The sequence below is a fragment of the Anabrus simplex genome, chromosome 8 (genome assembly GCF_040414725.1).
Source record: "Anabrus simplex isolate iqAnaSimp1 chromosome 8, ASM4041472v1, whole genome shotgun sequence".
Lineage (NCBI taxonomy): Eukaryota > Metazoa > Arthropoda > Insecta > Orthoptera > Tettigoniidae > Anabrus > Anabrus simplex.
Window position 1 is genome coordinate 38,039,223 of NC_090272.1, and position 24,642 is coordinate 38,063,864.

General features: G+C 37.5%; 1 protein-coding gene across 3 annotated transcripts in view; it reads right to left on the reverse strand.

Annotated features, from left to right (window-relative positions):
• IntS6 (integrator complex subunit 6) overlaps positions 1 to 24,642 on the reverse strand; it is a 129,510-nt gene that overhangs the window by 89,192 nt on the left and 15,676 nt on the right. For 2 of the 3 annotated variants that reach the window (XM_067152110.2, XM_067152112.2), the window contains 4 exons: positions 20,956 to 21,136; positions 19,148 to 19,279; positions 7,278 to 7,414; positions 7,035 to 7,190 (listed from right to left, as the gene is read on the reverse strand). In XM_067152110.2, the coding sequence (XP_067008211.1) occupies positions 7,035 to 7,190; positions 7,278 to 7,414; positions 19,148 to 19,279; positions 20,956 to 21,136 (606 nt within the window). The remainder of the gene's footprint in view (positions 1 to 7,034; positions 7,191 to 7,277; positions 7,415 to 19,147; positions 19,280 to 20,955; positions 21,137 to 24,642) is intronic. The other variant, XM_067152111.2, reaches the window with a different exon arrangement.

Below are 24,642 nucleotides of genomic sequence, written 5' to 3' on the forward strand. Positions count from 1 at the left end.
GTCAGGAAGAGCAAACAACCTTAATCCCTGGCCACAGCTCTTTCATGTCTCGATGCAAGCAGGGACCCTGAACCAGTGGAATAAGCAGTGTTGTTGTTGTTGTTGTACGGTAGAATTCCTAACAGCGAAAAATTGACTCGCTACAACGGATTGTCGTTATATCCGATTTTTGTATAAAATTTTAAAATCGGTATGAAACGGCAATCAGTTTGTTCAAAACTTGCGTTTCCGCAGGTGATATCCACACTATGGCTTACTTGTTTGTTATTTTTTGTAATCTGATACTACGTGAAAGTGTATGTTTAATTTCATTCTGAAAAAAATATAGTACCGTATTTCTCCGAATCCAAGATGAACCCCACTTTTTCCTTCAAAAAATTTTAATCAGGCTCAAAAAGAAGTTTGTAAAATCATATGAATGCCTTGTTGTACAGTAGGCCTACGCATTTTTAAATGCCAAACATTGACTTTCGTGACGCCGCATTTCTTATTTTTCTTTTTTTTTTTTTTGTGGCTGCACAAATATTCTTTTTTTCCGCGGGTTTAAGGACCATTAACTTAACATTGGCATCATAATACATAAGAGAATTTATTAAAAATTTTCCGGCAATACCTATTCCATGCGTCTCTACAATACAACGATCCATCAGGAAATTATTCTTGCTGTCTATAAAACTGTTACTTTTACGCAGCGTCAGATATAACCGGCTACTGCTACACGCACGTTTCGCTTGTCGGGTTCGGCCAAATTCAGCGGCTAGCGATGTATAGACAAGAAATGTGTTTTTCCACCAATCAATACGTAACTTATTGTAAATAGATTACATTAGTACCGGTTTCGGCCCTTAACGGCCATCATCAGCTAGTACATGATTAGTTTCCAGCCATTAGACAAAATCACAAGTTATGTTAGACATCCGTATGTCTAATGGGGGATGGAAATGCAATATACAGTAGCATGAAGTTAAAATATCTGTGGTCAAAGGTAAAAAGTTACAATAAGTTAGAACATGAGTATACAGAACACATTAAAACATATGAGCCACAATATAAAACACTTAAAACACATTAAAATTTGGTATGTATAGGTTAGACACTTGTTAAAATTTAAATTCATGGTGCTTAGATTCCATTTTTCTATCTTCTGTGTGGTTCCTTTGCTTCTATGTCATGTTGGTTTATAATAATAATAATAATAATAATAATAATAATAATAATAATAATAATAATAATAATAATGTTATTTGTTTTACGCCCCACTAACTACTTTTTAAGGTCTCCGGAGACGCCGAGGTGCCAGAATTTAGTCCCGCAGGAGTTCTTTTACGTGCCAGAAAATCTCCCGACACGGGGCTGTCGTATTTGAGCACCTTCAAATACCACCGGACTGAGCCAGGATCGAACCTGCCAAGTTGGGGTTAGAAGGCCAGCGCCTTAAACGTGTGGGCCACTCAGCCCGGTCATGTTGGTTTAGCTGTGCGAGGTAATCTTTCACGATATCATATCAGCAACAAGGCCTACCTACCTATGGGGTCTCCTGCCTCCGGAATATTAGCAGAAATGTACATATAGATTACTTAGAATACACGTCAATTAATAAAATAGATAATATACATTTTTGGTGCAGATTTGTTGACGATGTCTTCGTAATTATAGATAATAGATCCAATGACGCACAAACTATACTAGACAAACTTAACGCTTTAGACCTCCAAATTAAATTCATTAAAGAAACCAAAAATAACTGTACACTAAATTACTTAGACTTGACAATAACCAGACACAACAACCACTTATCCTACAAGATCTACAGGAAACCCACACACACCTTAAATACCATAAAAAATGACACTATTCATCCCAATACACACAAAAGAGCAGCCTATTATAGTATGATATATAGAGCTTTTAACATCCCAATGACAACAGAAGACCAAAATAATGAATTAAAATTAATCCACGACATAGCTAAACATAATGGATATAGGAAAGAAATGGTCAACAAAATCATTCACAAAATAAAATCCCAACCTAAAACTAAATTAACTAAAACAGCCAAACCCAAAAAAGATTATGCCCTATTTACCTTTAACAACACCCATATATATACCATAACTAATATTTTCAAGAAGCACAACATGAAGATAACATTCAAAACCAAACACAAAAGCACCAGCATTATACATAACACTAAAACAGTCAATAATAATAACAAATACAACCAATAAGGTGTCTACCGTATCAAATGTAACAACTGTGACACAAGTTATATTGGACATACAGGCAGAAACTTTACCATCTGCTACAATGAACATATAAATGCAGTAAAACATAACCATTTCTCATCAACAGGCGAACATGTAGAAGAATCCAAGCATAGTTTCACAGACATCAATAATGATGTGACTATAATAAACATAACATAATCTAAGATTTCTATATTTCTTTGGACCATTACGCTAATCCCAATCATAACATTAACGATATTACAGAGAAAACCAGCATCATTTTTGATAAACCCTTTCCGGCATTAAAGAATGATTACCTCAAAATAGTAAACACGCGCTCTAACAAACCAACGAATCACAAGCCCGACCCTGCCCCCACTTCCCCAATAGTCACTCCTTCTTCCCCTCCACCCACATCCCCCTCCACAGCTAATATGAGCCCCAGACGCACTCGTAGTAGAACACAGCAAACCTTCAGACCTATTGGTACAAGACCTCCACAACAATAATAGTAAGTACTCTTTCCAATACACACCAGGCATTCCTTCATACACACACTATACTTATATTAGCTTATCTTTAAAGACTACAACCACAAACTAACATAGACGAGAGAGATGTCGCCACCAACAGCTTCCAAATTCAAACTCAAGACCTGCAGTTTATTATATTAAAAATTTACTGGAGTACATCACAGTTTAATTATATAACACAAAAATTTTTTTCATGACAAAGGTCCATACCAATATGACACATATCAGCCTCAGAACATTCTCGAAGATTACCTCACACAGCTAAATCAACATGATGTAGGAGCAAAGGAACCACACAGAAGATAGAAAAATGGAATATAAGCAACATCAACTTAAATTTTAACAAGTGTCTAACCTATACATTCCAAATTTTAATGTGTTAAAACTTTTAAAGTGTTTTATATTGTGGCCCATATGTTTTAATGTGTTCTGTATACTCATGTTCTAACTTATTGTAACTTTTTACCTTTGACCACAGATATTTTAACTTCATGCTACTGTATATTGCATTTCCATCCCGCATTAGACATCCAGATGTCTAACATAATAACAACTTGTGATTTTGTCTAATGGCTGGAAACTAATCATGTACTAGCTGATGATGGCCGTTAAGGGCCGAAACCGGTACTAATGTAATCTGTTTACAATAAATTAAGTATTGATTGGTGGAACAACACATTCCTTGTCTATACATTGAATCTATCAATACGGAAAATGAAATTTATAAATAACAATAGCGATGTATAGGCCTAATCGCGAACGTTGAAAGTCAAAAAACGAGTTTATTGCGCCACGGTGTGGTCATTCCGCCCTTGCGTTTTTCATGCACATACTTCACAACTTCATCGACTTCTTTAAAGCGTCCTTGTTGCTGACCACTGAATGCATTTTTGTACAGTACGCATTTTTTTAGCTCTTTGTCTTCACGCTAACGCCAAATATTGTCTTTAGTTAGGCCTATGCCGTATTTTCTTGCGGGTGCACAATTATTCTACATTTCTGAGTGTTTAATAAACATTAACTTAAAATTGGCATCATAATATCGACTAGAACCTGTTGAAAATTTGCCGGCAATATCTTTTCTACGTAACTTTACAATACGACTATCCATCACGAAAATATTCCTGCTGTCTATAAACCTTAATTTTACTAAGCGTCAAGTACAATAGACGTGTTATGACTCTGCCACTGAGTAGCCATGGCTTTTCTAAGAATTCGAAGGGTCGCATGTTTTGATGCCATTCTGCAGATTTGAGAAACACACAGGCACTGTACAACTGGTTGTCGTGGCTAGTGATGTGTAGTAAAGAGCTGTTCGTTTATTGTCAACGAGTTCTGTGCGCGTGTGAAAATAAGCAGGGTGGTTACCGCGGTAGTTCCCAGTGGTATCCTTTAACTTACTGTTAGGCCGCGAATGTAACAACCCTTGAGTTTTAGCATGAAATTCTCAGAAAAAAAGTCTTGGATTCGGAGAAATACAGTATAAGTCCAGAGATTTCTGTGGCAAACACCTCAGCTTTCTTTTTCAGAGTCACCTAACCTAACCGTATATGTAGCCTATCATGAAAATATATTTGAAATGCAAGTAGAGAAATAACCTCCTCGCGAAAAATGTACCTGTAAATAGCCGTAACTAGACGCGAGAAGATATGAAATATCCTCTGAAATCAGTGATGTGCTCTGCCATATCTTGAGGTGTATCACATTCTTACATAATTTCCGTATATAACATTAAAATGAAGATATCGTTTACTTCAGTCTTTATTTTTAACGAGTTAACAACTGCTATCGGCCACATTATTTACGCATTTATTACGAAAACGTGTTATCCTATTTCATTTCGAATTTTCTTTACAGAACAGCAGTTGATGGGTATTACTAATTAACTCCAACACCGCCTTTGAATGTCAACGAGAGAGCTTGCAAATGCACAAAGTGAGAAAACTACACCGTACCGAAGATGATCGATCGCATTTTGTTGCAAACGTTTCAGTTTTCTTATTCAAACAGAGTCACGTATCCTAACTTAACCGTACTATACGTATTATGAAAACACACTTCAAGCGCCAGTAGAGAAATTATACCTGTCTCGCTATAAATTTTCATAATAGCCTTTCCGTAATTTAACCAGATGCGACAAAATATAAACTAACCTCTGAAATCAATTAAGCACTCTGCCATATCTTGAGGTGTGTCCCATTCTTACTTAATTGCAGTATTTAAACTCAAAATTAAGCGGTCGTTTAATCAGCCTTAATTTTTAACGAATTAACAACTGTTATCGGACAAGTTATTTACGCATTTATTACGAAAACATGTTCTCTTTCATTTCGAATTTTCTTTACGGAACAGCTGTTGACGGATATTACTAATCGACTCCGACATGCCTTCGAATGTCGACAAAAGAAATTGCTAGTGCATAGCAAGGAAACGATGCCGAAGGTAATCGATCGCATGCAATATCATCGTTGGGGTGCATAAATATCGGTAACATAAAAAAATTGCGCGTGCTTAATCGCTCGTAATAACGGATGCGCCAGTGATATGGTTCTCGCTGAAACCAAAGGACGATACACAGTTTAATACAGGAATTTTGAAGGGACAGAAAACGGTCGTCGCTACAGCGGAATTCTCGTTATATGCCGCAGTCGCTATAGCGGACTTCTACTGTAGTTAGGCGTGCAGCAACAATTAGTTTGTTATTTCTGGTACAATTGCAATTGGTGGTAGGCCAACTGAAAAGTTTAAATACCACAGCCTTATTTTATACATATAATACTGAGCAGCCCAGTCCTCCTCACAATAACTGTAACTTAGTGAGAGCCAGTAAACTATGTTTCAATACATTTTAAGATAAATCTTAGCAGAACTAAACCAGTAACACTGAAATTAATATTTATCAGCCAAAGGAGGAACTAACTGCTAATGGACTAGGTTATTCGAGTAAACTGACCAAGTACAATTTCTCAAACAAGGACATGATTTGACAAGTACATTAATTCTTTACCAGAAATGATGATTATGATTATGACAACAATGATCCTCAAAAGAAAAAGGGACACCCCACTGAATTGCGAATCTCTACCATCTGGAATCTCAGAAAGTGCGAGTTATTTAATCATATCTTCGTGTGCTGTTTTTGACTTAACTATTGGCAATCTCCAACAGAGGAACTTTTCAGCATTTTTGAAGATATTTTAACAGGAAGCACTAATGAAATATTTTAACATGCTACAACACATCCAAGGATTTTAGAGCCTTATTTTAATTTCATCATATAGTTTACTTGTGCACATAGTTCATCCCAGATGCTTTTAATTCCTTTTAACATCATTTGTGTTTGTACATTTGTTTTAGTCATTGGATGTGTCTGTACAGTTTTGTATTATGGCTGACGATGGACAGCCAAGGCTGTAACTAGTTCCAAGATTAAAAGTGTCACGTAAACATTCCATAATACAGTTTTGAAAAGATGGACGATTACAACATACGTTTAGTTATTATTGTGATCACAATTCAATATGGATCAAAACCATGAAGTTTATATACTACGATTCTGAATGGAATGCGAAATACAAGCTCAAACAGCTTAAAGGGTTATTCAGCAATATCATAAAATTGGCGAACTAAACAAAAGTTTCCTGAGGCTAATGGCTTACTCCTCAAAGCCGTAATTTACTCCTGTAAAGTTCAGCAGTTCAGGGCCAATTCGAGTTCCATGCAATTTTTCCCGACCTGCTTCATGTGGTGAGGACTTATCTGTGTTGGAAATCATCTTCCTTTCACAAGGGATGGCAAAGAACATTTTCAAGCCTAGGAAAAACAGTAATAGCGAAAATTTGTGACTTCATAGGCGAGGTGTATTTTACATAGATTTAATACGACATCAATCGGGATAGATAGATAGCTGATAGATAATATCAATTGGGATTTCGAATTTACAACATGCTAAGAGAGAAAATGTCTTAATGAGGAACACAATAACGTGGTTTCACTGTACACCTTCCATCATTGCACATTGTATTAAAAAAATACCCAAAAGTTGTGTGAACTGATACAGATGCACACTACTATTACAGTATGTTTAATCTAGGATGCCTCTTCTCAAAAATGATCAAATGGGACAGCAATTTCTGATTAATATTGCAAGAACAGTAATTAATTCCCATAAAGGAAGAATTAGGCTTTCTTTATTTTCCTTACAATAGCAGAAAACTTGTACTCTTGACTCAGGGAACACTTAACTACATTGATTAAAAGTGCACATACTTACCAAAGATGAGGCACTGAGATCAGGCCAGAAAGACTCTGGAATGGGCCAAAATCCAACAGCAAATCCCTTCTGTGCTGATCGAGGCACATAAATGAGGCGTCTACAGTTATGCCAAGCAGTGTTGTTTAGTGGAGCAGCACCGTTGCTTACTCTTGCCTGGTAAAATGAAACATATGTAATAACAAATGAACACAAAAGGCTGCTGTTGATAATTCATATATTTAAGGTTTAGACGAGACAGACCTTGGTATGACTCACCCCATTTTTAACATTACTTTCCTCATCAACAAGTACGGAATAATCTCTGTCCCATTCCTTTTCATTCAGTTTTGTCTCTCCTTCACCATCCACTGCCATTACATCACCAGAATCCCCTTTTCCTACAGAAAAGCAAAATATTAAGTTAAAAAAAAGGCCAGCTGAGAAGTAGTAATCAATTAGAGAAACTGACCTCAGATACAAAACTAAAAGCAGTTTATACCAAGGAATTGAGTGAAATAAAGATCCTAAAAGACAAAAATAAACTATGCTTTGTGCACGTATTTCTTTAAGTGATTTATCAGTTTTGTCTGAAAATACTTGACATACTTGGGTACACAAGGTCATATAAAGACAGACAGGAACATGCACAGGAACACATACGCTATAATCCTGATAATAATAGCAACGTGACCATTCAGATAAGAGCGAGAATAAGACATCCCAAGCCAAGCTGCCTTATTCAGAATACTGTTTGCCCTGTCAAGGTTATGCTCATTAGGAATTTCCAATAAGCCTCTTTTGTCCAGGCCTTTACTACTACTACTACTACTACCTGCTAAAAACAGACAAGCTAAGAAATATTTCTTCTACAACCTACTTGTTGCAGTATTAATATACGAAAGTTTGTCACAGAAAATCATGTAGTGATAATTAAAATTACTAGAGAATATGACTTTCCATAGAATTAAGCAGAAATAAGACTAATATCTCAAAAAAGTCCAAAAGAAACCCCCTGCAATTTATTTCCTTCAGAAGACTCGCACATAAGTTTGTACATAAGTACAGTAGTTAGAAATCAAAATAAATCTCACGCAAAATTAATATCACATCACAAAAATCTGCCCCTTCCTAATCAAATAATATACAAGCCTAGTGCACTTAAAACACTAGTAATATTACTACCCCCCGGCATGCGCCCGAGTGCCACTGTTAGTAATACCACTACCTTGAAATTTGAAATTCAGCCACTCAAAAGCTATTCAAGTTATCAAATTAGTTTTTGTTTTAATGTGTTGTCGATTTCCTTTACTACTGAAAGGTAGTGTTATCGATCGATAGTGATTGGTGGTGCAACCTAGGGACAATGTTTCACTGCAATGTGCGCTCAGCCAGATCTTACCTGATCACTGATATACATACTCCTCACGCTCTGGTTAGATAAGCTCAAACTGATGCGCGTATTCTAATGATGGATTATATGAGGGCAAATAAAAAGTAAGTTACACTAGCTCGCAGCGAGAGCACGCTGTGTGTCATGACTGTGGCCAATGTGGAGCCAGCTACAGCAAATGCTGGCATGTCAAATAGGAAGGTTGGTGTGGTGTGGGATGTAAGCAATTTGATGCTGGACATACGGATCTCACGGACGAATATCGCGAAGGTAGGCCCACAACGTCCAGAACCATTGCAAAATGTTGACCGTATGGATGGGATCATTAGAGAGAATCGGTGCATAACACTGCAAGAAATTGCCAGCACGCTGAACATTTCGTACGGCAGTCTGTTCTCCACTGTTCACCAGCACCTTAGATTTTGTAAACTGTTGCAAAAATGGGTCCCGTGTCTGCTCACCGATGTTCACAAGGGACATTTCCAATCATCAATGGCATTTCTGCAATGGTATTCTGTGGAGGGCAACGAGTTTCTGCACCGAATCGTCACAGGGAATGAAACGTGGGTCCACCAATCCACCCCCGAAACAAAGAGAACATCGATGAAATGGGTGCACACCATATCACCACCACAAAAGAACGCCAAGGTCCAACCTTCAGCAGGAAAGGTAATGACAACAGGGTTCAATCACATGCAAGGTGTGATGCACGTGGAATTTAGGCTGAAAGGCACAGCAACCACCTTGTCTTCGTATTGTCAAACGTTGTACCGATTGCATAAGGCAATTAAAGAAAAGCGGCCGGTGTGATTTTGTTGCACAATAACGCAACACCTCACACAGACTGCTAAACATCTGAACAGCTGCAACGATTCAAGTGGAAGGAATGGCAACATCCTCCATACAGTCCAGACTTAGCACGATGGAATTGTCATGTGTTCGGTAAGCTGAAAATGGATCTCGGTGGACGACGATTCCGAAACAATAACGAGGTGAAAGCAGCAGTCTCCAGGTGGTTACACTGTGCTGGAGGTGATTTCTACGCATCCTGAATCGAAAAGTTGGTTGACCATTCCGAAAAATATTTGCAGTCACTTGTAAGCTGTCATAGCCGTGTTGCATATGTGTAGGTGGTTTCATTCATGGCAATAACTTGGAAGTGTAACTTACTTTTTGATTTTCCCTCTTATTACTTAAAAATTAGGAAGAAAGTGCAGTGAGTCAACAGTCTGCTATCATCTCTCAAGCAGTCTATTTATACTGTACATTGAGATATGGATATGCGTGTATAAGCTGAGCACTGCACATGATGATGACACGATTGAAGTACCCGCAGCAAGAGGGAGCCCATAAAAAATCCAAACCATCAGCAGTAGTGGACTATTCAAATTTGGTGTTGATAAGTCCGACCAATTGCTGGCATGTAATGCGTTCACAAGGAAGTCGATAAAGTGGAGAAAAAATTATTCTTCCATATGTTTGATCCTGCCATAGTGAATGTCTATATACAGCACTGTAAGGCTTGTTCACAAACGCTCCCTCTATGGAAATTTTGTGAACGTTTGGCGGATGATTTGGTGAGTAGTGTTGGGCCCAAGATTACTGACTAATCACAACCATCATCTGTGGTAAGGCTAGTAGGTAGAGATCATTTTCCACACTGAATACCTGCAGTGGGCACAAAGAAGAAAGGACACGCACAGCAGTACAAGCAAGGTTTGCTACAAGTCCAAACACAACACCAGCCGTGCTGAGAAGAAAATGACGACCACATATTGCCGTAAATGTGATGTAGGCCTTTGCATAGGAAAATGTTTTGTGTGTTACCATACCAAAACTAGGTATTGGGAATAACAATGTGTAATCTGTTGTTCAGTGACTGAAAACTATCAAACTTTCCTGAATGAATTAGAAATTCAAGTAATGACAAGGATAACAGAATGTACCAATATTGCAGTCTGATTTTTTTCCAATGAATGTAAGCATAGTCCATTTGTTCTAGAATATATATGAAAATTTTTATTTATATTGCAAAAACTGATAGAACTGTGATTATTTTTTTCTGAGAGTTTAAAACACATTGGCACAAGGTAGGGATGCTATCTTGACTATTCACAGTGCTGAAGGAAAGTCAGCCAGAGAAAAATTGAGCTTAACCTGTTTCCAACTTTTGTATACAGTGCTTAGGGATGGTGGACGTACAGTTTTAGCTGGACCAGGATGGAATTTTCAAGTTTTGTTCCGTGTATGGTGGAAATCGTGAAGTGAACGTCAAAGGTTTTGATTCTGAAAATGGCTACCTTTCTTTATTATGAGCATTAAATGGAGGGATGAGTGAAACCGATCTACAGCATAGTATGTAGGGCAGGTATCTTATGTAGGGTAGGTACTTTTTTGTTTTATTGCTGTCAATGAGTAAATAATGTATCTAGGTCATTTATGATTTTGATGCTGTCTCCTCACAGATGGTCGGCAAAAATTGCAGAGTAATTATTTCCCTATTTTGTGCTTCGCATATCAAAGTTGTGTAGTGGATATTGAACTACAGTCAGAGGTTCTGCATCCAGGTCCCTTCTATCTTGTCTTCTAAGATCAGTTGTACCAGGCAATATCTGCCACTTCAGAAAATCCAACTGAAATAAGCTGCTGTTCTGACAAGCCGAAGTACCTCCTTGTGGATAAAATGGTCTACCCATATGAACTTTAATATTTTGGGGGACATCTACATTTCAAAACCCAGCAGTTGGTTTACTGCCAGTTACACTAATAAAATACCTCTATAGTTTTTGTAGTCCTTCTTGTTTCCTTGCTTACTGAGAGGTGCAATTACTGCTTTAATCTAATTACAAGGTAACTTACTCATATTCCATGCGAATCTTAAATTACTTTATGAAGCTATTACATCCCTGCCTTCCCAATTTCATTCCTGCCATCTTATGACACTAGTTTATTTACCATCTCCTCCATAATAATTTCACTGTCATCATTATCCTCCTTCCCAACAACTCGATTGTTTGGGATTTCAGCAGAAAGATTTCCTTTTATGCAGAGATTTTCAATTTCTTTCGACAATGTATCTTACATCACACCACTATAGATAGGTCTTATGGCTGTGGTGAGTTAGGAATGGGCTAGAAGCGAGAGGAAGCAACTGTGGCTTTATTAAAGGTAACAGCTCCAGCACCCATCTGGTGTAAAAATGGGAAACCACAAAACCATCTTCAGGCCTGCCAACAATGCGGTTTGAACCCACTATCTCCCAAATGCAAGCTGACAGCTACGTAACCCAAACCATGTAGCCACTCGCTTAATACAAAATATATGCAAATAATCCCTGCATAATTTTTAACATCTGGCAGCTGAAATTTGAAGTTGGGGGTGGGTGTTATTTGTGTCAAAGTCGGTACAGTACTCCTTACTTGTAGAAATCTGGAAGTTTGTATTTTTCCAGCCCATACAATTGGTAAATCTGTTCCCGCCAAAACCAAGAAGTGTGCAGTGTACATATCGCACTATATGCGTGGTGTCAATTTAAGTAACATCACAGGTTTTAGATGGCCAGTGTGAGTTCTCGGTACAGTGTATTCATGGGTAAAGGAGTACTCCACATCAATCACGCAGCAGGAAGAAAGTACAATGAGGACGCGAGTTCAGTTTGTGATTGGGGGGGGGGGAAATAAGGCTCATCTTGAAAGGACAGGCAGTGCATTTCATGGACAAAGAGCGAAGTTTCCTGAAATCGAAAACAGGAAGTGCAAATATGCGACTGAAAAAATACAGTTTAGATATGTGGTCATAAGTTAAATGTGTTGGTTGAAAGCTACAGCAAAAGCAACAAAGTAAAAAAATACGGGTTGTAAGGCTAACCGTGTAATACAGGCGAATACAGGCAGCTGAAATGAAATTCTAGAGGAGTATGATACAGAAGAGTAGAAGAGAGAAAATAAGGAATGAGAAAATCCAGGAAGAAATTGGAGTGGAAAAAATGAATGATAGAATAGAGAAGATCCGACTAAGATGATTTGTGCAAATAAAGCGAATGAGTGACGAAAGAATGAAAAAAAAAATAAGGGTGATGGAAATGCAAATGCCAGGAGAGAGAGGCCGTGGACGACCATGACAGATGGAAGGATACAGTTCAACGCAGTATTATAGAAAGAAACCTGGAATGGGACACTGTTGGAGGAGGAGTGGTGGAAAGACCGAAGAAAGTGGAGAGGAACCATATTTTCCCCTATCCGGCTACAGCTGGATAAAGGGAAATGATGATGATGATGATGATGATGATGAAGGCTAACCGTGGACGGCTCATGCATGTTTCTGAACAAAATAACTGGTTTCCATTGGAAAACTAGCACTGCACATCATCTCCCAGCCAATTATGAAGAAAATATTGTGAATTCCCACAGTCATTGGTTTGTGCCAGTAAAATTATATTTAATTTTTAAACTGGTAATGCAGATCAGACGTATTTATTGTACTGTAGCAAGAAATAGTAGTAGTCCGCTATAGCGAATATGGCATACAGTGAGAAACACGTGGTGTAATAACATTTTCTTTTATGCCACTCGAAAATGACTATATTAAACTGTGTAATATACTTTGGTTACTGCTGTATGGCTGTGAAACTTGGACACTATCACTGTGATATCAAAAAACTTGAGCACTTCCACCAACAGTAAACGAGATACATCTTGAATATTAAGTGGGAGGACTATGTGGCCAATATGGCAGTTCGCGACAAAGCGCAGCTAAATAGCATTGAGACAACAATCATTGCTCATCAACTGAGATGGTTAGGCCACGTTCACCGCATGGGTGATACCAGGCTACCCCGCCAAATTCTTTATGGTGAACTGTGCTCTGGCAGTAGATCTCATGAAGCCCCTCTTAAGTGTTTTAAGGACCAGCTGAAACACATCATGAAGACAACTGGTATAAATATACAGACATGGGAAAAACATGCTGTGGACCATTCACTGTGGTGGAACACTACATCCACCGCTGTCAACTTCTTTGAAAGAGAATGCCGCAGACATCAAGAGGCCAAGCGACAAGCAAGAAAACTCCGCTATAGTAGAACAGAACTCTTGTTTCAATGAAAATGATCTCATAACCTTTGAAAATTCTTATATTAATTTGAGCAATATCCTTCGCTTACAATGAGAACCCTTTTACTGATTCATCCGTTATTATGGGCAAATTCGGGCATGTTAATTTTTATCCGTTATCAATATTCATACACTCTACTCCAGCGTTTATATTGAATGTGATTGATTATCTTCCGTATCGATGCCTCGCCTACCTGCGAGCAAGCCTATCTTGAGTGGGACTGCTCACAACCAATATAATGGTCCGTTATTGGACATTATAAATTTTTCAGTTAACTCATTCTGGGTTGCCTGCGTTCGTGTTCCCTATGAGAATCAATATCTATAACAACTGCTCACATCTCCGACTGGTGTAAACAAACATCGAGATAACATATTTTCACAATATGTGCAATGACAGCAGTTGTTAACTCCTTAGAAATAAAGGCTGAAGTAAAAGATTACTTAATTTTAATACTTTGTACTGAAATAAAATACGGTAAGAATATAATACTTCTTAAATTACAGCAGTGAGCATAATTAATTTCAGAGGTTAGGTTATGCACTTTTGCGTCTTGTTAAATTCCAGAAAGGCTGTTCCCATGTAAATTTATAGTAAAAATGTTATTCTACAGGGAGCTTGAAATAAGTTTTCAAACTACAGGGAGCTTGAAATAAGTTTTCATAATACGTGCACAGTAAACCTAGGTTAGGTGACGCCGTTTGACATAAGAAAATAGAAATGTTTGCCACAAGCCTCTGGAGTGAAGCTATTAAAATTTTTAAGAATGAACCTGAATATACATGTTCAGACTATTGGAATTAGAAAATACGTGCTAATGAGTAAGCCGCTGCTTGGAAAACATCCGCGAAAATGTTTAAACAAGCCGATTGCTGTTTCATAACGATTTTAATGTTTTTCTGTACGAGTTTGGTATCTTTCCTGACTTTTATGGAAAATCATGTATAACATTATAAGAACCTTACACCGAAGCAGTTTTGCATTCACCGACAAAAATCTGTCAAAATGAAGCATAAACCATACCTACAGTACAGTGTGTAGGGTAGATATCTCCTTGTTTTATTGCTGTCACTGTATAACTAATGTATGATGGTACAATTTATGTTAATACAGGCAAAGAGCTCCAGAAAAGGTGTGCTTTTTACTGAAACCTCAATTTAAGGTAAACCCCCATTTAAGGTTAAAAAAATTAGGTCCCTGTAAAAAGGTTAAATAGAGGTTCTACTGTAAGTAGGGGGGAAAAGGCCTTTCCCTTCCTAAAATTAGGGTGGGGATTATTCGTGTATATGCGGTAAGATTTTCAAAATATTTCCTCTAGCTATCCAGTGATCTCCTAGGATCTACAACGAGTTCACCTAATTTACCCGAAATATTTCCATTTTCCCTCTCTTTCTACGAGTTTTTATTACAGTCCGAAAGGTTTTCTTACCACCTGGCCTCATTTTTTCAGGTTATTTTCAAAATCTTTCTATAATATTCTTGAACTTTGCAATTATTTATTTTGCTCTACTTCTTGTATCACCATCTGTCTGTCTGTTAGGTCATCAGCCCAGAGGCTAGTTGGATCCTCAAATAGCACCACCAAAGGTTATGCAGTTATAAGGAAACCCCAAAAACCAATAACAGCACCAAAATGAGCCGTACTAGACAAGATGAGGAGCGAGGTAGTTTGCCATTGCTTTCCTCGCTGGGTCAGAAAGTACTACTGCAGCACCTTTCATAACACTCAGATGCACTAGTCATGCTCTGAATGTCATTACTCAGCACTACCCATACCCCCAGCAACTTTCATATTGTCACAGCCATGGATGTTGACTGGGACTTCGGTGGAAGCTACACTTTACTCTGGCCTGTGCCAAGAGATGGATGCAAAAGTACTGTATCCATCAAGAAATGACAGCAGATCTACAATAATTCTTGTCTGGAGCAATTTATGACACATGTTTCTACATGACTTCATTATTCCACTAAGATGTTTGCTCTTTCCCCATATTTACACACAGTTACGACATTCCTTTGCCTCAATCCCACACATTCTCATTCTGTATACTGAACCTGCTTACTACCTATAATTTGGAACTTTTAATTAATTTTATCCATGAACTTCTACTTAATTTCCTTGTTCTGGAGATTTTCTACCCTGATCCATTTGCAGTTAGACCTCACTCTCTTTATCCTTAGCCAAGTGATACTTAGTTCACAGCAGTTGAAATAGAGGTCTGTATCATCAAAATAATAATAATAATAATAATAATAATAATAATAATAAAATAAATAAATAAATAATCCCAGAGTACAGTACCCATAAATTACTAACAGACTTTCAGAATTCAACTAAGTCTTTTTTAAAGTAAATAAAAAATCCACAAAGTCTTTACAACATATTTTGATATGATAAGAGCATAACACTGTATTTTCTCGCAGAATTAATGCCTCTGCATAATTTACACACCCCAATATTTTTGGGTCAAAAGTGGAGAAAAAGAAATGCTCCGGTATTTGACGCACCCACTTCTTCGAACATCCATCACGCAGTTCTAGATGCGTTTCGAAGTAAGGATTTCAACTAAGCAGCCTTCCTATTGCAAAACCGGGCATTCCAAATACTGGGCAATATGCTGTTATCAGGCAGTAGGAAATACCACTGCACTAGTTCAGTGAGAGAATCAGCGCAGAAGTGAGTAGAGGTCCTCTTTTCCAGTCTGGTACAAACGTATTTTACAAGTTTTTCGGGTACGGGACAAGCATTTTCCCTGATCTCAAAATTCTTTGTAAGTCCACAGTGAGCAAGTATTCGAGTAATAGTGCATCATATATACTTGCGGTGATCAGTTAAGCTGAAACATACGGGAATAGGGCAGTGGGCCGAAAGTATTCAGTGTCCGAACGCAACATGAGTTACCGTGGTAAGAGAGAAGTGCATGTCAAGCGACCAACAAGTCTCGCATAGCACATCGTGGACCTAAAAGCTGCAAATTTCCAAAAGTAGGGGAGGATCTGCTTAAATATGTGATTTAGTTATGCAACGTTGGACATGCAGTTTCTGACGAAATGCTGTATTTCAAAGGATGAGAAATAGCTGCTGCACATGGAATCAGTGTCTCGGATGTGAAGGTAAGCCAAGGCTTGATGATTAATTTTATGGGGGGGGAAAAAAAATGGACTTTCTCTTCGACGAAGAACACTATTATGCCACAAAATGACGAATGATTTCAACCAAAAAGTAATTGCTTTTCATCACTTTGTGATTGAGAAGAGTTAAGGCCCGGTTTCATCAACGTGGGTTAAATATTCTCTAACCCTGGGTTTGTTAACTTAGGGTTAATATTTTAACTCATTCTTACAAGTCACGCGTTTCACCAAGCTATTTCGGCAGAGGGTTAACTAACACCGCGTTAACCCTCGCAGGAAACAGCTGTCCTAATAATCAAGGAGGCAGTGACTAAAAATCAGAGATCATGAACACACTTCTTGCGTGGTTCTTTTGTTTATTTCTTGCGCTGTATTTAGTTTTCTTCCTCAGGTCCGTGGTAGATATTATTCTTTCGTGATCTTGAACGAAAAATGGAAGAAGTGCAGAAGAGAAATAGTGGCACGAATTTTTCTGCTTTAGAAAAATCATTACTTATTGAATTAGCCACCAAGTACCGAAGTATTATAGAATGCAAGAGGATTGACGGTATGCAATTAAAAGAAAAGGAGGATACATGGGAAAGAATAACAGGGGAATTTAATAATATTGCCCACGTTACAGTGCGATCCACGAAACAACTAAAACAGTTCTATAAAATGTTTAGCTTCTCTGTGCCAAGAGTTGTTTTGAAAGTTGGCACACCTTCACAGCAATAACACACACGAAAGTAAATATACAGTTTAATTTCAAAGTGTATTTCTGTATAACCACTACGTAATACACAGTATAATGTTCATAAATGTTGTACTATTGAAGTGGTGGTGTGCAGTTGCATTCCTATATGCCACTGCAGTGAGTCGTTATCAATGTGAAGAATGATGTCATTCTCAATTCCAACATTCCTGTTCCTTCTCCTTCCTGTGAGATATTGATGCAGAGTCAAGTCCTGTGGGGGAAGTTAATCTCGGGTCTCCACAGCAATATTGTGTAATACGGCTGTTGCTACTATTACGGTCAATGTAGTTTCTAGTTTAGTTCGCAAGCCCAAGTTTGTTTCGATCAGCTGTGTATTCTAACCTCTCGCGAACTTCATCGACGAATTTACTGACGACGGTTTTTGAAGTCTATCTCTTCAGAAATTGTTCCTCAGATAGATTTTCAAAGTCATTCCTTCTTATTATAGGCCTATTTCTTTTAGGAACACCGTTTAACAAATCTAAATAAAGCAACTCTGCATCAAATGCATGATTTACTGTGGCCATGTTGCTTTTAACCTCGAATAAACAGTTTAACTCAGGTGAAAGGAGGGGTTAACTTAACTCCGGTCTTAACCTAGAGTTAAAAATAACCCTACTTGATGAAACGGAATGAACAGTCAAATTCAGAGTTAAAACTGTGTAACACGGGGTTAAGGTTTAACCCACGTTGATGAAACCGGCCCTAAGTGAAGTAATATTAGCCCTTCCAAATAGGAACCACAGGTCAGACGCCAATCAGTTTACATATGCCACAAAGTCAAACAATCGATAAGAAAAGGACATTGAGTATTATTGGTATTATAAATTTACTCATTCGGGACAAATATTTCAGATTCTCTATGGGAATCAACATCTATATCACGTGCTACCGGAAGCGAAAAAGAACGATGTACAGCAATGCTTACTGTAACAGGTGATGGCACAAAGTTTGCACCTTATGTTGTTCAAAAACAAAAACGAAAACCAGTGCCTAAAGTAAAATTTCCATGAGGGATCCACGTTCGTATCCGAGAAAAGGGTGGATAGACATGTCACTCGTACAAGATTTGATACGAACGGTTTGGGGAAATATATGTAGGATGCTAAAAAGTTTATTATGTCGCCTACTCAATACATATAGCAGGAGACCCTCCTTTGATGCTCAGCTCTTGTGCTGGACAGTTTTCTTTTTTCTTATTTTGCCTGCATGTCATTATTATGTACTTACATGAATTGTGCTTTTATTAGTACACCACTTCAGGCCGTACTGTCAGCTTGTAACGGAAAGAATATTTTCCAGTGTCGGTACTTCAAACCCATGTGTTCAACTTACCTGATGTACCCCACTTGACTTTTCAGAAAAAAGAAATCTTAAGCCGGAATTTTACGCCAAATGACGATTAACCGCAAATGAGTTGAACCAATTGTGTGTATATTATATTTGATGCATCTTTTAAATGAAAATGAATTATAAATATTTTTAAAAATATCCAATTCTTCAAATAATTTACACATCCGAAGTTTTCATCTGTATTTTTCATCCAAAAAATTGTGTTAATTAAGCGAGAAAATACAGTAATGTAAATTATATTCTTAAATCCCCTCTGTTTCAGAGTATGAGATTTTTTCATTTTCAGAATAAACATATAGACTAAATTTGTGCAGCCCTATGTTCATCCAGTATGTTTACAAAACAATAGCGAGTACTAAACTTAATACATTGAATAACCCCCAACCCTGCAAAGAAGAATATACTTACCATCATTTGTTACTGGAAGAGGATCAGGACCAATCTTCTCAAAGTTGATTACAACCCCACTTTGTACTTTTTGAACTAAACTGTCAATGCACTGCATCAGCATACGATGAGATGTGATACAATATGAACGTCCTGTACACAAAAGTGACCAAATATCAGTGACTTCAGAAATGAACAAAATACAAAGATTCAGACTTCAAGGTAGTAACAGTACACATCATTATGGCTATAGTATGGCAATATTCCCATTGGCTCCAAGTCCTTACTGTTCTCTGTGCATGAGCACAGTCCTGTGTTATAGTGTTGTTTTGATCACTCATTACGCCTTAGTCTCAAGTACAACAGCCCATACATAAAATGTGTATAGCTAAAGCATTTTAATCTATAATCGACCACCCTCATCTATGAATAACCAGTTTTCTTAGGAGAAAAAAGTAAAAATTTCTGAAAAGAACCAAATGACAGAACAAATTTTACTTTTTTAATTTCCTCGATACAACTACAGACGTTACTCTTGAACTTACATGGACAAGTTGAGCTGGGAACAACTGCAACACAATGAATCCTCTTGGCTATTATTCTTCTTGACTTTCTAGATTGGGGCCACTATCTCACCATCAAGATAGCTCCTGAACTGTACTCTCATAGGCCGAGTGAACCTCAAAGTAGCCCTTAGAGTGAAGTAGAAATTCCTGACCGGCTGGGAAGCGAAATCAGTGTGCTCTGGGTAAGAGGCAGGCTTACTATCCTTAGGCCATGACAAGGACAAGGGTAGAAAGGCACACACAACCACTAAAATACATTTAATATACCGTATGTATGTGTTTACTCCGCTCATATTTTTTCCGGAATGTAATGAAGAAAAGCAACAAATTCCGTTATACTGTACCACTGCCCAGCCCTGTCTCTGTGGTGTCAAGTAACACGTTACAAGTGAAGTGTGAACCACATATTAAGTGTGGCTAGAAGTTCTCGTAATTGCTCATTCATGGCTAAAGATAAGCTAAGGTATTGAAGATGCAGAGAACAATGGAAACTGCGCAGCAGGAAGAAGGTACGATGTCAGAGAGAAAAAAAAAAAATTTAAAAATAGTAATCGGAGGGCATTTCGTACAACACGTTCCTATACAGCTAATACCAGACAGCACACTCATTATGACAACACCATCACCGTTGTCACAAAGATATAAACCCATGCACATATCTTGCATGCCTGCAAACATGGTAAGCCCTTAGAAATGCCCATCATCATCATATTCCAGGGAATATCAACGTAAAGTATACGAATATACAATGGATCCTGTAAGTGGATAGATATGATAGCTATTCCAAAGGCTCAACTCATGAATTTATAACTGATCCCACCATTAAGAACTGAAGCTTCAAAAACTTAATCAGCAGATATTCATAAAGAAAACTGTAATGTCTACAAACACACAATTCCATACTAAGCAGTATGAGTTAACATTTAGAGAAGTAGTAGAGGCAAAATAACAAAGATCTGCACAGTTCTATAAGGTGCTTAGATTGGATAACAAATAACATATGTATGAACACAGTGGCCTTGGAGCAATAAAGGAATTGCACTTCTGAGGAACCTTTTTTTTTTTTCGTATAAAAGTTATGAGTGACATGCGGAACAGCTGACCTTTCTCGACTAGAGCACAGTACTCTCTTGCCATGTTGATTATACAGACACACATTTGGAATGCTTTGTCTACAAGATAGCCTTTAATTGGAAGAAACTGAATGGCATGTTAATGAAAAATTTAAAACCAATGGCAAAATCTGAAATTAAATTCACTTACCTCCAGTGACTTCACACATAGCATCGATTGGCGATGAGTCGCTGGGCACCAATCCAGTATCCCTACCCATTGAAGGAGTGCCGGATAATCGTAAAACAAGCGAAAACAGGCGCTGATCCCAACGGAAAGGCTCACGGGTCAGCTCAGATCCTGGGATTGTTGAGTTCATTGGAAGGTTAAGCTAAGGAGAAAAATACAAGTAAAAAAATCAGGACCATTATAAATATACATTTCATATGATCACTGTCAAAAAGTAAAAACCTATTACTTAACCCCCTGAGACCCGGGACTTGGATTTTTGCAAGATTTGACCTAAACTAGGTTCTGGGGTTAAGGAAAGAGTTAAAGCATATTCTGATTTTTTCTGCACTGATAGTTCTCACTAGTTCCTACAGATGTCACCATGTGCTAGAAATGCAGCAAGTGACAATACAAGAGGCCACATCATGCCTCAAACCTAAGGTATAGTATACTATACCGGGGGTCTCAGGAGGTTTAAGTATATTACTGTACTTAAATCACATCTGTGCATGCAAGCAAGAGTCATTTACTGACAGAGCCATGTTTTTGATTCATACTGGAACTACTAACAACAGATTCCAATTCTCTGACATTTTTCCTTTTGATTTCTCATCAAATTTTACAGAGTAGCTTTTCAAAGCCACATAAAAATAAAGTTATTTTATTAGATATAAAATACCATCGCGGCACCATGCCAGTAACTCCATTGACGCCATCTGACCAACATGATCTTGGCCTTCCAGTTGGTCTTTCACCACCCGTCATTACCTTCTCCAGGAGGTACTTCACACTAAGAGGCCTAAGTAGGATAGATTTTGTCTCACTACACTACCTTAAAGAAGATTCTTGGCTTTATCTGGTCCAAGATTTTCTTACTACTAATTCTGGCTGTCCAGAAGTGATTATACGGAATAGTCTGCATTTGGTCCGCTCACTGATTTCCCTGGTAAATTATCCCAATATTCTGTCAAAACATTCTGTGAATAAAGTTGAAATTACTATTACACTAGGCACATTAAACTGGTGCAAAACACTTTGAGAAGAATAAAATCTCTTTCATTAATAACGAGTATCTTCCACCAGTTCTGCTTCAAGTCATGTAAATAATGTATTCACTAGTAGAAAGAGCCAGCTGTACTTCAAGCTGGCTCAGTCAACTAGAAAATGAAACTCAGGAAAGTCAGGAATTTCAAGTTACCCAATTGCAACAGTCAAGTTTTAGGAAGGAAGGGGGTCTGAGATTGCTCTTGGTAAACTGTCAAAGTGTAGTAAATAAACAATTAAAATTTGGTACATTGATGGAATCTTATGAGACTGATGTGGTGATAGGAGTGGAATCGTGGTTGAGAGAAGGGGTGGGTAATAGAGAAGTATTTCCAGAAGGGTACACAGTCTATCGTAGAGACCGAGGAGATAAAAAGGGAGGGGGGGTGTTTTTATTCTGGTGAAGGAAACTTGTTCACATGAATGGTTTACCGATGAAAGGGATGAAATATTAGGGATAAAATTAGTTTGTGATAATATGAAGGAGGTGGGAATTATAGGAACATACAGGCCTGGAAGAGAGGAAAGAGACATGGAAATATTTGAGAAAATAATAGATTATACTCATAAAAACAATAATAATGACATGGTAATAATTGGGGGAGATCTAAATTTGCCTTAAGTTAAATGGAATGGAGCTGCAAATGAAGCCCATGAACAGAAACTGGCAAGTAAGTTAATTTGCGAGGGAGGATTTACACAAGTAGTACAAGAACCGACTCGTCTCAATAACTTACTAGATGTATTCTTGGTTAAACCATGGGAAATTGTTGATAAAACTGAGGTAATTGAAGGAATAGGAGACCATAATGCTGTAATAATGGATGTAGGACTCGTACCAAAAAGGCTTAATAAGAGGGTTACACAAGACAAGAAATTGTACAGAAAAACTAAAGTTGATGAATTTGGGTCTTACCTTAAATCACAATTCAGTTGTTGGATAAGTTGAAGGAGTAATGTGGATACACTTTGGGCTAAATTTAAAGGAATCATTTGGGAAGGAGAGAAGAGATTTGTACCTATTAAGAAGGGTAAAATGACCTCAGACCCTGTTTATTATATAAGGGAAATAAGAAAATTAAAAAGAAAATGTAGAATAGTAAACAGGAAAATCAAAGAGGCTAGGGAGAGTAGAGAAACTAGAAAAAAGCTAATGAGGAAACTGAATAGAGTGAAAAAGGAAGCAGAAGAGAATTATATGAATGGCATACTTCAAGAGCGTAATGACCACAAAGGGAAATGGAATCAAAAAGGAAAAGGAATCCAAATTCCTACAATGGTGGGAGAAGGGGGTGAACACTATTTAACAGATACTGAAAAAGCAAACCTATTTAGTAGGGAATTCAGAGATTCAGTAGATGATTGTCAGGAGTTGGAAACCAAAACAGAAGATAGAAAGGGAGAGACACAGAGGGAAACAAGAAGCTTCTCATTCACAAATGAAGATATTTTCAGAGAAATCCAACTGCTTCAGCAAGGAAAAGCAGCAGGAAGTGATCAAATTACTGGGGTGGTACATAGTGCCTTATTTAAAATTTCTCTTTGACTATGTCATAAATAATAGTGTAATACCAAAGGAATGGAAGGAATCTATAATAATACCAATTTATAAAGGAAAGGGTGATAAAAGGAAACCAGAGAACTACAGACCAATCAGCCTGACCAGTATAGTTTGTAAAATACTGGAGAGTTTAATATCAAAGTACATCAGAGGGATATGTGATGACAAAGATTGGTTCATGAGGAGCCAGTATGGATTTAGAAAGAAATTTTCTTGTGAAGCACAAGTGGTGGGATTTCAGCAGGACATATCAAATCAATTGGATTCAGGAGGTCAGTTAGATTGCATAGCCATAGATCTTTCCAAAGCCTTTGATAGAGTGGAACATGGAATATTATTAAAGAAAATGGAGGGAATAGGATTGGACGTAAGGGTTACACGTTGGATAAAAACATTTCTAAATTCAAGGGTTCAAAAAATCAAAGTAGGAAATAATGTATCGCAGGAAGAGAAAGTTTGGAAGGGAATTGCACAGGGTAGTATAATCGGTCCGTTACTTTTCTTAATATACGCAAATGTTCACATAAAAAATGTTCACATAAAAAATAAGATTGTATGCAGATGACATAATTGTCTATAGGGAAATAAATAACATTGAGGATTGTTCAGAATTACAAAGGGACTTTAAAAGTATCCAACAATGGGTTGAATAAAAATAATATGAAGGTTAATGGAGGAAAATCAACTGTTACAACTTTTACAAACAGGAGCATTAAAACTGAATTTGAATATACTTTGGATGAGGTAGTTATCCCAAAAGATGGCAAGTGCAAATACTTAGGTGTGAGATTTGAAAGTAATTTGCACTTGAAGGGTCATGCTGATGACATTGTTGGGAAAGCATACAGATCGTTACATGTCATAATGAGGCTACTTAAAGGATGCAATAAAGAATTAAAAGAAAACAGTTACTTAAGTATGGTTTGTCCATTATTGGAATATGCAAACAATGTTTGGGATCCTCACCAAGAATACCTAATAAAAGAAATAGATAGTGTGCAGAGGAAAGCAGCAAGATTTGTAACAGGGGATTTCAGGAGAAAGAGTAGTGTATCAGAAAT